This window comes from Carettochelys insculpta, chromosome 13 (assembly GCF_033958435.1).
Source record: "Carettochelys insculpta isolate YL-2023 chromosome 13, ASM3395843v1, whole genome shotgun sequence".
Classification (NCBI taxonomy): domain Eukaryota; kingdom Metazoa; phylum Chordata; order Testudines; family Carettochelyidae; genus Carettochelys; species Carettochelys insculpta.
This window is the reverse complement of record NC_134149.1, coordinates 45,730,792-45,746,646: the sequence shown is the minus strand read 5'-3', so window position 1 is coordinate 45,746,646 and position 15,855 is coordinate 45,730,792. Positions and strand designations below refer to the sequence as shown.

The 15,855-nt window shown below is 45.2% G+C and overlaps 1 protein-coding gene across 1 annotated transcript; it reads left to right on the top strand.

Annotated features, from left to right (window-relative positions):
- Positions 1-179: 179 nt before the first annotated feature.
- On the top strand, positions 180-13,459 carry BRCC3 (BRCA1/BRCA2-containing complex subunit 3). Its single transcript, XM_075007566.1, has 8 exons — positions 180-297; positions 3,361-3,481; positions 4,328-4,414; positions 6,816-6,904; positions 7,606-7,661; positions 9,907-10,038; positions 10,828-10,871; positions 12,612-13,459. The coding sequence occupies exons 1-8, from the start codon at positions 193-195 to the stop codon at positions 12,761-12,763; spliced, it is 786 nt and encodes a 261-aa protein (XP_074863667.1). The 5' UTR covers positions 180-192; the 3' UTR covers positions 12,764-13,459.
- Positions 13,460-15,855: the final 2,396 nt, after the last annotated feature.

Here is a 15,855-nt window from a genome sequence, read left to right as displayed (position 1 = left end):
GGGCTCGTCTTGCCGGAACCGAAGTGCCTCGGCTCAGGCGCTTAGCCGGGCGCTTCCGACAGGCGGACCGGAAGCGCGGTTGCCCGTAGGGACGGCGATTGGCTGTTGACGTTGCAGCCTGCGCTGAGATTGGCTGCGACGCGCCGGCCTTCGGGCGCGCGTTCCCCGCGCTTCCGGGGTGGGGGTGCCAAGATGGCGGTGCAGGCCGTGCACCTGGAGGCGGACGCCTTCCTGGTGTGCCTCAACCACGCGCTGAGCACCGAGAAGGAGGAGGTCATGGGGCTGTGCATCGGGGAGGTACCGCCGCCGCGGCTCTGGCTGGACGCCGTCGGGGAGCGCTCGTCTGCCCCCGGCATGGGTGGGCCTGTCCTCTCCCCGGGTTGTCAGCCTGGGCCCCCCTAGGACCGGGCTGGGGGTGTCGTCACTCCCCGGGGATGCCCCCCGCGTGCAGGCCAGGCTGGGCCTGTCCTCGTGACCCAGGGAGATGGTTCCGGGGCTTCTGCTTCTGCTTTTGCTAGGGCGAAAGGCTCCCGCTGGGGCGGGGGCGGGGGCGGGGGCTCAGCCGCAGCCCCGCTCCGGTGCCAAGGTCGGTGTGGGGCACCGGCGTGTGCCTGTGAGTAGTACGTCCCCAGAGTAACACTCTGGGGTGCACTGGTCAGTTTCCCAGTTCCCGCAAGCCCTTGGGAGCCAGGCAGCCGCCTCATTCCTAGCTCTCCCCCCGCCCCCCGCCGACGTGCACAGGCAGCTGCAGCAGCACGGTTTCTCCCCAGCTTCTCTCAGCTGGGAGAAGCTGCGCTGCCACAGCTGCCTGCCCATCCACCCGGTTTGCTGGGGGAAGCCAGGGAGATGCCTTGCCTGACCCCAGAGTGGCAGAAGCCGGGGTACTAGTCAGTTTACTGGTTCCTGCAAACCCAGGGGAGCTGGGAGCCAGGCAGCCACCTGGTTCCCACCTCCCGCCCCCCCAGTTGCACAAAGTTTGAGTTATGCGATGGTGTGCAGGAGCGCAACCTGGCGTGACTTGGGTGGGAGGGTGTCTACTGTATATATTTCTCTGCACTCCTTTGTCACTATATCCGAGAGTCTTACTCTGGGCACATATTTCTCACAAGCACATACACTCCACTGTCATACACAGACCTTCCCCCCAGCTGGGGAGAAGCTGCAGCAGCATGGCTCTCTGCCCACCCACTTTCCCCAGCTGGGGGGAGCCAAGCAGGCAGACAGCTACAGCAGAGCAGTTTCTCCCAGCTGGGGGAAGCAGGGGGTGCAGTGAGGTGCTTGGCAGAGGAGCTGCACTCCCTCAGCCCCTGGGAACCCTAGGACTTCGACTTGCACTTAACTCGCATTAACACAAGTTAAGTGCAAGCTGAAATTGCGCCTATCAGGCATTTACTGTATATATGTGGTCTGTGGAGAGTGGCTCCACGCTATTAGCAGCAGCTTACAGAACTGAAGTAAACGTCAGCTCTTATTTGTTGGGGGTTTGTAATTTATTGGTTTGGGGACAACATCAATTTGTTAGTGAGAGGGAGACAGACGACAAAGCCAGCTGATTAGGGGTGTGTTCTGAGTACAGCATTGACTAAGGTTTGCTTGCATTAATTGGGAGACAGCAGTGTGTGTGTGTTTGTATGCAGAGTTTAGCCAATAAGAGACCATTTCTGCATGTTCCAGGTCAAAGTAGCAAGTGAGCATCTGGCCTTCAGGAAAGGGTGTACCTTGTGTTTTGATTTGACAGGTAGGCTTAGTTTCTGAGCAAGTGGGTATTGAGTAGCTTTGCCATGCCCTGATCAGCTCTAAAAGCATAATAGCCCCCCCCCCCCCCCCAAAAAAAAAAAACAAAAAAAAACCCAAAACCTCACAAAAAATTTTCGCACCACTATCCAAAGGGAAACAGCCAAGCTCTTTTTTATATTCAAATTTGGCATATTAACGTATGGTTTGAACTGGGATGGGAATTTTCTGAGTCACTATAGGGGCTTGTTTGCACACTTGGCTTAATCTAATTCTTAATCCTCCACCCTTCCACTCTCTGATTTGCTCGACTTGATCATTTTTTTTCTGATTTGTCTGCTTGATTACTCATTTTGGTTGTCTGTGCCTTAAATTTTGCGTCTGTTTTGGTCTGGCTATGGGCTGAAGAAGTGGGTCTGTCCCACGAAAGCTCACCTAATAAATTATTTTGCTAGTCTTTAAAGTGCTACTTGACTGCTTTTTGTTTTCACCCCAAAAAAAGTGTGTGATGAATTTATGTCCTTGCACAAATGGAAAACAGGCTATAGTCTCTTTTCCTGGGGTGAACCTCATCCTCAGGGAAATGAAAGAATAATATCGGTGACCAAAGCTGTCATCGCATAGACATGTTCTGCATAAGCAGTTACAAAAACAGCTCTGCTAATGTGTGCCTCGCTCTTGCTCTGAGCTTACAACTGGCTCCTCTCGTCTTGGCTGTCTTTTCAGCAGACACTTGTGCCAGTTCAGCTTAGAGATTGGTGTGATACCATAAACTCATCGTTTCAAGAACATTAAATTCACAGTTTCTGAAGTGAAAACCTAGAACAACCAAAATAGCAGGAAGAGCCATTTTTTCAAATTTGGTAAAAAATTGATAAGTCAAGAGCCACAATGCATGTGAATGTGAGATAGCCCTTAATAAATACATTTGAGCCATCCTTTAGTAACCCACTATTTTAAGAACAGCACACACAGTGATTTGTAATGCAATTCGTGTTTACTGCGGGACATTCACAAACTTTTTACATACTGTTTCCGCACTTTACAAGTATGTGTTTCTACTACTATCTTTCCTGACTTTCATTCCTGAGCCCACTATAATGATGCCAATTTTGCTTCACGTTTAGTTTGTTTTTTTTCTTAAAATATGTGTTGCCCTTCATAGAGGAATGCCACAAGCTTCCTTTTCCTTTTCAAAATCAAGACTTTAGTAGCAACATGATCAAAACACAGATAGTGTCATATCCCACAATGCACTGCACACATTAAAGGGGGAGTTATCCAACATTTTGATATAACATGTTGTTTGCCATTTAGATATGAGTTATTCATTGTTGGGCCTTTAGATATTCATTGTTTATTGAAAATGATCAGGAGTGTTTTTTTGTTTTTTGAGCTTTAGTACTATAGCTTTGGGACCCACAAAGAAATCCTTAAAGATCCGCAGGTTGCAGATCCCTGACTTAGAATAAGCAATCCACTGCACAACCTATCCACATGTTTTAAGAGGTCTAAACTGGAGAGAGTGCTTTTTTTTTCCTTTAGTTAAAACATGGGCAGTGATAGATGATAGAGAAGTTGGCTCACTAAGAGAGATGTGAATAATTCTTCCTCATTTATTATTAGGTTGACACTGGCAGGATTGTTCATATTCATTCTGTGATCATCCTGCGCCGTTCAGACAAGAGGAAGGATCGAGTGGAGATTTCTCCGGAGCAGCTTTCAGCTGCTTCTACAGAAGCAGAGATATCCTTTTACAAAGACTGTAACCAGAAAGGGCTGTAGTCAGTAGAAAGCTTATCAACAAGGTTGCTAGACCTCAAACCATTTTGAGTTCAATACCACGCTTGCATTATTGTTATTAATATAAAGTTGCCTGCTGCTTTTTCACATACACTGTCTGAGCGCTGTGCTACAATTCATCACCACTGCAGTTTCTTTCCACACTTTATGAATGATGAGCTAGAACCATATTGTAACTACCCTTGATCACTTGGTTTTGTAACAAATACGTACAATTCTGAAGTTTAATATGTGTAGAGAAGGTGTTCTGAAAGAAGCTAACTCACATCTGGATTAATACCAAAGGCATAAGTAATCCCTGGTATTTGCCTTTGTATTTTGAAGAAAGCTCAACTTTCACTTTTAGAATTGGCAAATGCAGCAAGAAAACTGAATGGAAAGCGAAAGGTTAATATGCTTGTGTTTTTCAAGTTTGGTTTATTTGAGAGTCCTGTTTCCGCCGGCCCCCCCGCCCCCCCGGTAGAAAAGCCCTTTTTAAGCACAATCTTTGTAATGGCAGGAGTCTGATTGTTTGGGTGGTGTCCTGGCATTTATTTATTTCGATGTACAGATACACATTGCTTCTGTTCAAGAAAGAGTTATATCTGTGGGGGTGAGATGTTTCACTGGTGGTTACGAGGGAGACTGCCAGTATACACCATCACCTGTCATCCTTCCCTTTAATGTATTAACTTCAAATTATCCCTTGAGGCCCCTATTTCAATTGTGCCCTGTGGTTATTTTTTAACTTGCACGAGGGACATATTGTCTCTTCTGCTCTGTGTTTTGAAAGTACCTTGACTGACACACAGGTTGGCTGAGATGACAGGACGTCCCATGAGGGTTGTGGGCTGGTATCATTCTCATCCACACATAACTGTGTGGCCATCTCATGTAGGTAAGCCCAAAATTTCATTCAGATATGTGCTTTATTGTGAACAATGCCATTGTGTCCAATCTTTTCTTGTCAAAATGATGGCTGTAGAGTTTTTAATCCAAGGTTACCTCTACCTTCAAATTATCTAAAGTGGGAAGTTGTCTGGATTCTTAAGGTATTCAGTCTGTTCATGGGTATTCTCCAAGAATGGAAGATCAGAGCTGCAACAAGAAAGAGAAGGCAATACCCAGCGCTCTTTGGATGTCTTTATTTTTTTCTAGTTGTACAGTAGAACCTCAGAGTTTTGACACCTTGGGGATGGAGGTTGTTCATAACTCTGAAATGTTCATAACCTTGAACAAAGCTTTATGGTGGTTCTTTCAAAAGCTTACAACTCAACATTGACTTTATACCATTTTGAAACATTACTAGCTGAAGAAATACAGAGTCATAGAACTGGAAGGGACCTCAAGAAGTCATTAAGTCCAGTCTCCCCTCACTCCTGGCAGGACCAAGCACCAAGTAGGCCATCCATGACAGGTGTTTGTCTAACCTGCTCTTACATATCTCTCACGATGGAGGTTGCACAGGCTCCCTAGGAAATTTATTCCACTGTTTAACCACCCTGTCTATTAAGAAGTTTTTCCTAATGTTCAACTTAAACTTCCCCTGCTGCAATTTGTGGCTCCTTATCCTATCCTTAGAGGTTATGGAGAATAATTTTTCTGCCTTCTCCTGGTAACAATCTTTTAGCTACTTGAAAATTCTTATGTCCTCTCCTTCTCTCGTTAGACTAAACAAACCCAGTTCTTTCAGTCTTCCCTCACAGGTTGTTTTCTAGACCTTAATTTTTGTTGCTCTTCTCTGGCCTTTTTCCAATTCATTCACATCTTTCCCAAAATGTGGCACTCAGGACTAGACACAATACTCCAGGTGAGGCCTAATCAGTGTAGCGTAGAGTAGAGCAGAAGAGCTAATTCTCGTGTTTTGTTTATAACCCTCTTGCTAACACATCCCAGAATGTTTGCTTTTTTTAATGTGACGCTGTTGACTCCTATTTAGCTTATGGTCTGCTATGACCCCCAGATCACTTTCTACAATACTACTTCTTAGGCAGTCCTTTCCCATTTTATATGTATGCAGCTCACGGTTCCTTCCTGAGCAGAGTACTTTGCACTTGTCCTTCGTGAATTTCTGCCTATTTACCTCAGACCATTTCTCCAGTTTGTCCAGCTCCTTTTGTATGATAATCCTGTCCTCCAAAACACTTGTAACCCCTCTTAGCTGGTATCATCTACAAACTTTATAAGCGTACTCTGTATGCTGTTGTCTAAATTGTTGATGAAAATATTGAACAGGACCAGACCCAGAACTGCTCCCTGTGGAACCCCACTTACTACACCGTTCTGGTATGACTCTGAGCCATGGCTAACTACTCTAACATGCACCCATCTTATGGTAGCTCCATCTAGGTTGCATTTCCCAAGTTCGTGAATGAGAAGGTTGTGAGAGACCGTATCAAATCCTTACTGAAGTCTAGATATACCACATCTACTGCTCCTGCCTTCTTCCCATCCCCAAAGCTTGTTTATCCTATCAAAGAAAGCTATCAGGTCAGTTGGACATGATTAGGTCTTGACAAATCCACACTGACTCTTACATGTCACCTTATTATCTTCTAGATGTTTGCAAAGGGGTTTCTTAATTGTTTGCTCCATTATCTTTCCTGGTGCAGAAGTTCAGCTGACATAAGAAGTAGGTTAGAACATAAGAAGACTGGTCTATGATTCCTGGGTGGTACTAATTTCATTTTTATGGATGAGCACTGTATTTTCCCTTTTCCATATGCTGCTTTCCCTTCATTATTCTGAAAGGTTACATTTAGCACAATACTGTGCCATATTTGCTTTTTTTCCATCTCTGCCGCTCTGTGTGTGTGTATTTCCAGTTCCAAATGAGTTAATGTGGTTGACTCATCAGTTCGTAACTCAGGTGTTCCTAAGTTAAGAGGTTGTGCTGTAATGGACTTCTTCCAAAAAAGCTGTTGAAATCTCCTGCCTGTGTGACTGGTCATAGTTTTGATTTGCCTGTTTGAATACATGTTCGGCTAACTTGTTTTACTTTATAATTTCTAATTTTTTTTTTAATATATAGGATTTTAAATATAGAACAGTAGCATTTTAGTCTAGTTTTCTATTTAGTCAAGTTACTGCAAACTTTTATATAATCCTTTAAAGTTGGCCATTTTTTGACCTGGAGTGTTAATTTAAAAAAAAAATCCAAAATGTCCAGTTGACTAGGATGAAATTAACAAGTCATGTCTGGAAAAATGGTAAGTCTTTGTATGATGCTTCAGGTGACTGGACTAGTCCTTCACTGCTTAGCAATAACTTGGTTATCTTGTATTTATTCATACTTGCAGATGTTCGCACTCAAGCCATGTATCAGATGATGGACCAGGGCTTTGTGGGTCTCATCTTCTCCTGTTTCATTGAAGACAAGAACACAAAGGTAGACAACTTGTAAATTGAGAAAAACCCTTCATATGCCAGCCTAAGGCTTCAGCTTTGATGTGGACCTGAAGTCTTATCCCAAATGGTATCTGAAATAAGGGTTCACTCTGGAGCTGGGTCCGTGGCCTACTGGGATGTAAATCAATGTAAATGCAGCACAGGTACTAGTTTGGCTTGGGCTAGTTTGTTCTCAAGAATATTCAATTTAATATTGGTAGAGAAGATACTCTGGGGGAAGCAAACTTGCATTTAGCTTCAATTTATAATTGACAAATGCAGCAAGAAAACGTGATGAAAGTGATAGGTTAATAGGTTTATGTTTTCAGGGTTGGTACATTTGAAAATTCCCTCAGTAAAATTCTTTGGCCTGTACATTGTTTCATAGCTGGGCTGATGTTTGAGCTCTAGGACCAGACCCACTGTTTATGATGTGCTTGTGAGAGCATCGAAAAAGGTTACTTATGGCACATTCCGTTCAGTATAGACTTATTTTGTCCTGTGTTTCAAGCCTTTTGTATCTAACTACTTCATATTATAGTTGACACAGTCTTCAGTATTTGCTCATTACAAAGTTTGGTCTCCCCCCTCATCAAAAAGTAGTACATTTGAGCCTATCTGGAAAAGTATTATTTGAAAGTTCAGCTTTCAGGTGAGCTCTCATTGCCCATAGTCTGGTGTTTACTCTGCTGATTCTTTTAGACAGGCCGGATACTCTACACCTGTTTCCAGTCAATTCAGGCTCAGAAGAGCTCAGAGTAAGTACTATCTGAAAAGATCTGCTAGTCATCTCACAGGAGAGAAAGGATCTGTCTCTTTTGTCTCCTTTTTATTGTCAGCTTTCCTGGGCTAACTTAAATGAGTAGCATTGTTACTGTTAATCACCCTTGTTAGGTGACAAATCTGAGGAACTCTCCCAGACTGAAGTGACATTAGAGGAGGTTTTTGGAGTTAATTGATAAGCTGAGTAGTAACAAGTCTCCAGGACCAGACGGTATTCACCCAAGGGTTCTGAAAGAACTCAAATGTGAAATTGCGGAGTTATTAACAGTGGTTTGTAACCTATCCTTTAAATCCGCTTCGGTACCCAATGACTGGAAGACGGCCAATATAACGCCAATATTTAAAAAAGGCTCTAGAGGAGACCCTGGCAATTATAGACCGATAAGTCTAACATCAGTACCAGGCAAATTAATAGAAACAATAGTAAAGAATAAAATTGCAAGGCACGTAGAAGAGCACGAATTGTTGGGCAAAAGTCAGCATGGTTTCTGCAGAGGGAAGTCGTGTCTAACTAATCTATTAGAATTCTTTGAAGGGGTTAATAAACATGCGGACAAGGGGCACCCAGTGGACATAATATACCTAGATTTCCAGAAAGCCTTTGACACGGTCCCACACCAAAGGCTTTTATGTAAATTAGGCGGTCACGGGATAGGAGGAAAGATCCTTTCATGGATCAGGAATTGGTTAAAAGACAGAAAACAAAGGGTTGGAATAAATGGTAAATTTTCACATTGGAGGGGGGTAACTAGTGGTGTTCCCCAGGGGTCAGTCCTGGGACCGATCCTGTTCAACTTGTTCATCAATGATCTAGAAAATGAGGTAAGCAGTGAGGTGGCAAAGTTTGCAGATGACACCAAGTTGTTCAGGACAGTCAAAACCAAAAGGGATTGTGAAGAACTATAAAAAGATCTCAGCAAACTGAGTGATTGGGCAGCAAAATGGCAAATTAAATTTAATGTGGGTAAGTGTAAGGTAATGCACATTGGAAAAAATAACCCAAATTTCACGTACAACATGATGGGGTCAAATTTAGCTACGACAGATCAGGAAAGGGATCTTGGAGTTATAGTGGATAGTTCTCTGAAGACATCCATGCAGTGTGCAGCGGCAGTTAGTAAAGCAAATAGGATGTTAGGAATTATTAAAAAAGGGATAGATAATAAGACAAAAGATATCATACTTCCCCTATATAAAACTATGGTACGCCCACATCTTGAGTACTGCGTGCAGATGTGGTCTCCTCACCTCAAAAAAGATATATTGGCATTAGAAAAGGTTCAGAAAAGGGTGACTAAGATGATTAGGGGTTTGGAACGGGTCCCATATGGGGAGAGGCTAGAGAGACTGGGACTTTTCAGTCTGGAAAAGAGGCGATTGAGGGGCGATATGATAGAGGTATATAAAATCATGAATGGTGTGGAGAAAGTGAATATAAAAAAATTATTTACCTTTTCCCATAATACAAGAATTAGGGGACACCAAATGAAATTGATGGGTAGTAGGTTCAAAACTAATAAAAGGAAATTTTTCTTCACACAGCGCACAGTCAACCTGTGGAACTCCTTGCCGGAGGAGGCTGTGAAGGCCAGGACTCTATTAGGGTTTAAAAAAGAGCTCGATAAATTTTTGCAGGTTAGGTCCATAAATGGCTATTAGCCAGGGGTAAAGTATGGTGCCCTGGCCTTCAGTACAGGGGCAGGAGATGGATGGCAGGAGATAAATCACTTGATCATTGTCTTCTGTTTTCCTTCTCTGGGACACCTGGCATTGGCCACTGTCGGCAGACGGGATACCGGGCTGGATGGACCTTTGGTCTGACCCAGTATGGCCATTCTTATGTTGAATGTGGAACCAAACGTTGGGTTAAAGCCAGTATTTGTGGATGTCTGAAGGAGGTCTCATTTCCGGTTTGAAAGTGGATACATTTCTGAAGGGGACTCTGAGCCATAGGGTACTCAGTGTCCTGTGCTTACCAGGGCCCCTCATCCATGCTGACTTTCTAGCTACCTCCCCCACCCCCCATTCATAAGCTGTGGTGAATGAGTACCATTGCAAACTGCTTCTAGTCTGTCAGTTAGCATGCGCAAGGCTCCCCAGCAGCAAAGCTATGGTGATGTGACCATAGAGCAAGCCATTACTGCTGTCTGGAATATCTGACTGTTCAAAGGAGCAGACCACAAGGGTAGGGGCAATAACTTGCCTATGGTCCTCTTGCAGGTATGAGAGGATTGAGATTCCTATCCATGTGGTTCCCCATGACACCATTGGCAAAGTGTGCCTGGAATCAGCGGTGGAGCTGCCCAAGATCTTGTGCCAGGAGGAACAAGATGCATACAGGAGAATTCACAGGTAGCGGGTCAGGATCACTGGCCTTCCATAGCACCAGAGGGACTAGTTGATGACAGTAGATTTTTAAAGTTAATATATGACCCTAATAGTCCTTTATGCGAAGCAGAGCACAAGTTTGGAAAGCAGTGAAGGGTCAGCTACGCCTGCTATCATGAGGGCCGCTGAAGCTAGCTCTCAGTCCTGACGTTACGCTCTTTCCCATAGGTGTTTGTCTGGCCAATGGCTCCTTCTCCCTGCTGTCCCTCTGGAAGTTTTTTGAAACTAGTTCCCCTGCAAAGTTTTCCTCTGTCAGCCTGATAAGGCTGCAACTCCTTACTAAGTGGGACGTGGCACAGGCCCTGCTCCCAAGGGCTGGAGAGGCTTCCAATAGCAGCTCTGCTACTGGCCCAGAGAAGGGCAAGGAACCAGCACAGTATGATACTTAAGCTGGTGCTAAGTCACTTGCATGATCCACTCCTGATCATAGGCCTCAGAATGGGACAGGAGTGAAACTGACTGGACAGAAGAGAGGGTATGTGAGAAATCAAACCAAAGGCTAGCAGAACTGCTGCTCTACAGAGGTGTGTTGTCTGTGGGGTTTGCTACGGAGGAATGCCTGGTACTCAGCATATGCAATATGTAGTTTGATACAGCATTGTCAGTGAACTGGGGCTCCCATTAAGTAAGGGAGAGTAGTCCCAAAATTCCTGCGGCTTTAGACTTCTCGGTGGCTGTTTTCCATAATTGAGGGTCACGTAATCGTCAGTCCATTCTGTCTTCTCACCGGCTATGTTCTGTTCTTGTCTTTAGCCTCACCCATCTCGACTCTGTAACTAAGATTCACAATGGCTCAGGTAAGAATTCCTCAGCTGGGAATAAGTATCAGAGGGGTAGCTGTGTTAGTCTGTATCTTCAAGAAAAACAAAAGTCCTGTGGCACCGTATAGACTAACAGCTATTTGGGTGCAGGACGGTGAATTGAAATACCAAGTCACCTTGTGGGCTGAGAAATGGTCATTTTGGGTCTGTCTCTAGAAGGCAGTAGATGACCTTGTTTATCACTGTGGAGGGTAACCCTGGGTCCACTTGGGAACGTTCAGTACTGAGCCAGCCTGTGAACTGATTATTTCACCCAAGTTTAGCACCATGTTTTGATGTTGCCGTGTAATCGTGTCTTGCTCCACAGCTGGTCTGGTCTCAGAGAGCTCCCTTCAAGCTTGCCTCTTCGTGTGCTGGGAGCTAGGGAAATTCAGTAGTAAATCAAATTATTCATTCGTGTTTCTGGTGTTTGGAGGGTTGGGGGACCTGACTTCTCATGTGGCCTAAGTCACAGTTGGAATGACCTGGGTGGCTGCGTCCTGTTTGGCCATCTGGTTAAAAAGGGTTATAGAATTGGGTTTGGGGTTAGAACATGGTTGCCTCAAAGGTTACTCCTGGGGGAATTCTTGCACCCCTGTATGTGCGGAAATTCATGTCCACTGCAGATTTCTTTGCCTATCAGATGGGGAGGTAAAGGGATGCAATAAGAGCAGGCAGGAGCCCTTCCCCCAGCAGTGCAGGTGTGGTGTTCTGGGGGTCCGGAGCAGCCAGTAGAGAGAGAAATCACAGCTGATCCCTGGCCACCCCACCCTTCCTGCTCCCCACACTCCACCAAGACCCAGCCACCTTTACCTGGCTTTCTGTGCAGAGTCCCATTACCCTTGCACCCAGAAAGCGTCAATGATCCTGTACGTTCAGATGCCCCCACTGATCTGTCTGTACCCAGATTATCCCACAGAGAAGCTGCTAACCTCACATCTGGATCACACCAGAAAAGGTCTTTCACACCTGCACTTGCCTGCCCACACCTGGCACGCCTGCGATATTTGAGTCAGATTTGGGTGCAGCCTCACTACAGAGTCCCTCCCCCTGGGGGGGTCCTGCAGAGAGTGCTCCCACTTCCATGTAGCCACTGGACTGTAATGGAGGATGGCAGCAAGGAGCCTCCAAAATTATTTATTGACAAATTTCCCAGAATTTTCAAATACTGGGTGCAGGGTGTGGTGTGTAACTTCTTTTGTTTTGGGAGTAGTCTTAGATCTGTGGTGGTGCAGAATCTAAATCAGGGCAAAGTGGGCTGTGGACATGTTCTGGTGCTTCCACATGTGAGTTACACTAGTGCAGGCTTCTTTGTGATCATACATCACTGAGTGGCAGCTTCATTGTGTTTCACTCTAATCTCCACAAGTTGCAGGGATGTTCTGCCACAATAATGGCCAATGTCGTGTCTAACGTTCAGTGTAAAATGTGTTTATTGTAAGATATGCTTTACACTGTGAACTAGGAAAAAGTCAGTCTACAGGAGCCTGTTTACATGTCGCGTTTATTGGGTGTCCTCAAAGAGCACCTAAAACTGAGTTCAATCATTTTTATAAGTGTTCTCCCACCCTCCCCACTCCCCCTCGGACTGGGAGCTATTGTTTAATCCTTTTTGGTGAGGATACGTGACGTTTCAATGTGAAATATTGTTGTGAACCTTTGTGCTTCCGCTTCGCAATTCTGTATCCTGGGGGGAGATTTTCTCCTGCACTGACATGTTTTTGTCTTTTCCTTTAGTGTTCACCAAAAATCTCTGCAGCCAGATGTCTGCCATCAGTGGGCCCCTCCTGCAGTGGCTGGAGGACAGACTGGAGCAGAACAAACAGCGGGTACAGGAACTGCAGCGGGAGAAAGAGGAGCTTATGGAAGAACTAGCTGCACTGGAGTGAAGAGGAAACCCCAGACCTCTTTAAAAATAGTCAGTAGGATTGGATGGGGTGACGTGGTTGAAAGTGGTCTGCCTTGCCTCTTTCTACAACAGTGCTAGCTGTACCTCTTCTCTTGCTTCATGGGACAGCTCCGAGAATACTGCCACAAGATGACCAAGGGCTCCCATCTGTCCGAGCTCCATGGAAAGCTACTTGGGTGAAAAGTTCACTCTCCGAGTGCACAAGACCACACTGAGCAGGCCGATTTGGCAGTACGCTCTTGGGAAGAAACCATAGGTCTGCGGGGGGTGGGGGGGAAGAGGAGTGGAGGCATACGTAGGTATTCAGTTCCTCTGTCCCATAGTACTCGTCACAGCTCTTTCTCTTTTTATATGTATTGCTGGGCGACTACAACTCGATGATCACGAGTGGGGTAACAGCTGCACTTCTACGCAGATTGCTTGATTTGCTACAGTTACAGTTTGCTAGTTATGCTCAAAAGTGGTGGGGACTGGGGGCTATTGTGTCTAAGACACTGACAGTTCAGCCTCCCTGTGATACCTCCAGTTGACTGGCAATGGCTTGATGTCTAGTAATGGTCTGGATTTCTGATTGCCCACTCTTACCCACGTGCAGGGTGAGGGTAGGTGCCACCCAGATGAAGGGGGCTTAGGTGTATGCCTTCTGTATTTCAAACCAAATAAAGACCCGACGGGAGGGCATTCTGGGAGTGGAAATGAACTGGATGCTGCACCAAATGTGATGCGAGTGCTGCCATTGAGTGCTCTCCCATTTCCGTCAGCATCCCTTGCTACAGTTGTGCACTAGTCACTGAACTGCTTCCCTGTGCTTGATTAAGCAATGGAAACTTTTCTTTCCTCTGCCCTGAGCTGCATTGCAAAGGGTTATGTGCAGAAGTTTCAGTGTTAAATTACCCTGTGCAGTTTCCTCCTCACCGACTTTTAGGCAGGGTTTACCAGAGGCCGTCACCACATAAACATCTGCCATTGCAAGGGGAAGCTCGTTTCTAGGGCTCTCTCCTATTCCAGAGTGATTTGGAGACCAACTGCCTATTGAAAAGCTTTGTTTAAACTCCTTGTATTTATAGGTTATAAACTGGAATCATTAGCTGCTCAGGAACTCTGGTATTCACATTTCTATGAACCGCACATAATATGGGGCCCTCCTGGCGCACAAACTGCTCTAATGCACTCAGTAGCTGTCTATAATTTATCTTGCCATGTTGGGTGCCCGTTAAATAAACTGTACTCCAGTAGAAAAAACAGGCGAAAGATCTTACACGTAAGATCCTGCTTTAATTAGGCTAATGCATTTGACTGGTGCTCTTGTGCAGGGACGACAGTAAGCAGCCTTTGGACCACTTATTGCCCACCCTGTTCTAGTGGCCACAGTCTGAAGCCCCATAGGACATAGCTGTGCTGAGGAAACTTTCTAACCTGCTTTCTAAAGTCAGAGACGTTGCCTTTAGAACAGCAGCACAGACCCAGTTGTAGGCAGCCGGAGATTTTATTAAGATCAGTTCAATAAAAATGGCTCACATCACCTTTTAGTTCTGTCCGTACAGCACCTAGCGCAAGAGGAATCCTCATTGGCAGCTAGGCATGACTGTGTAAACAAATGGTCTGTGCTTTCAGTTAGTTGAAAATTAGTGAGGTGAGTTGGTTTCGAACTTGCCCCAGCACAGACGTAGCTCCAAACGGTGGAAACTTCTTGGACTGGGGGCCCAGCCCAGCCCTGACCCACCCAGGTTTAGATATGTTGTTTCCTTTTTTTGCAAAAGGTTGGGTTTGGTGCTTTTCTAGGGCAGCCTTAGAATCTCATTTTATTAATAGGGTTTAAGCTTAAGCTTTGGTATTTTTCCCCCTTTTTTAAAAAGACATTGATAAAAGCAATGGGAGGCTTTCATGTCAGACAATTACTACAGAAACTCCTGTAAAAACAGGATTTAACGAGAGATCCAGTCACCATTAGAGTATAGATAATAGAAATAATCGTGTGTAAGCTTAAAGAGCCCAGAGCATTTTGTGATTGGCTAAACAAGCTTAGTGAGGCCTGGTTTGTTTTTTCAGAATTCTACATAGCACTCTGGTATGAAGTAGGAGGTGTTTTATTATTATGCTCCATGATCTAGCATTTAGTTTGTACTCATCTGCAAAAAAACACTGATTAGGAATTGTCAGGAATTTACAGCAGCTAATTTTACAGAGGCCTTGCCACTTCAGGGGAGGGGAATCACAATATGCATCCTCCAAAAGCTCTCAGGTTTCGCTTAGCCTGTCCTCTAAGCCCAGGAGCCTCTCGGGCCACAGAGTTTGTGCCTGCGTGTCTCTAATTAGTGGCTTATAAACCAAATCAGCTCTTTGGACACAAGGTGGTGCAAAGCATCTGTCTGCGAGCCCCCTGCTTCCTGGATTCTCAGTTTGGCCTAAGGCAGCAGATGGAGCTTTTTCACTGTCTGGAGTTCGACAGGAGCCAGGAATGCTTCAGTCAATGTGACTAGTTTCCTATCTTGTTGAATCTGGATCTGGTTATCTTGGCTATACTCTGCTAGAGCTAGAGCTCTGCTAGAGCTCAGCGCTCTAGTCACACAACGTATGTGGTATAGCGCCAGTTACCCAAAGCACCTTTAATAATTCACAGAGTCCTGGAGCACCTTAAAAACTAACTGAGGTGCTGCTTGTTATTTGTGGAGCTACAGACGAATGCGGCTGCCCTGGGAGTCAAACCTCCTTTGTTCAGAAACCCTCCAAGCCAGCATGTCCCCCTGGCAGCCATACATTAACCTCCTGCTAATAACGTCTTCTTTAGCTTCCTACGTCCGTTCAGCAGCCTAGTATTAGCAGGGCTGCACTGAGCAGTTACTGAGAGCTACACAAAGAGCAAACGAGGAAAAGAGAGAATTAGTTCAGAACTACATTGGGCCCTGGGGGTGTAATACAATGTTGGTCTTTTAATAAGACTCAGCAAAATATGTTTTTTACTCTTCAGGGCAGTGCAAATATTAAAGGAACAGCTGCGTTACTTTCCCTCATCCCCCAATTCCTGCAACTATGGCTCAAGATAGCAGGTGGATCCATCCAAACCCTGTCACC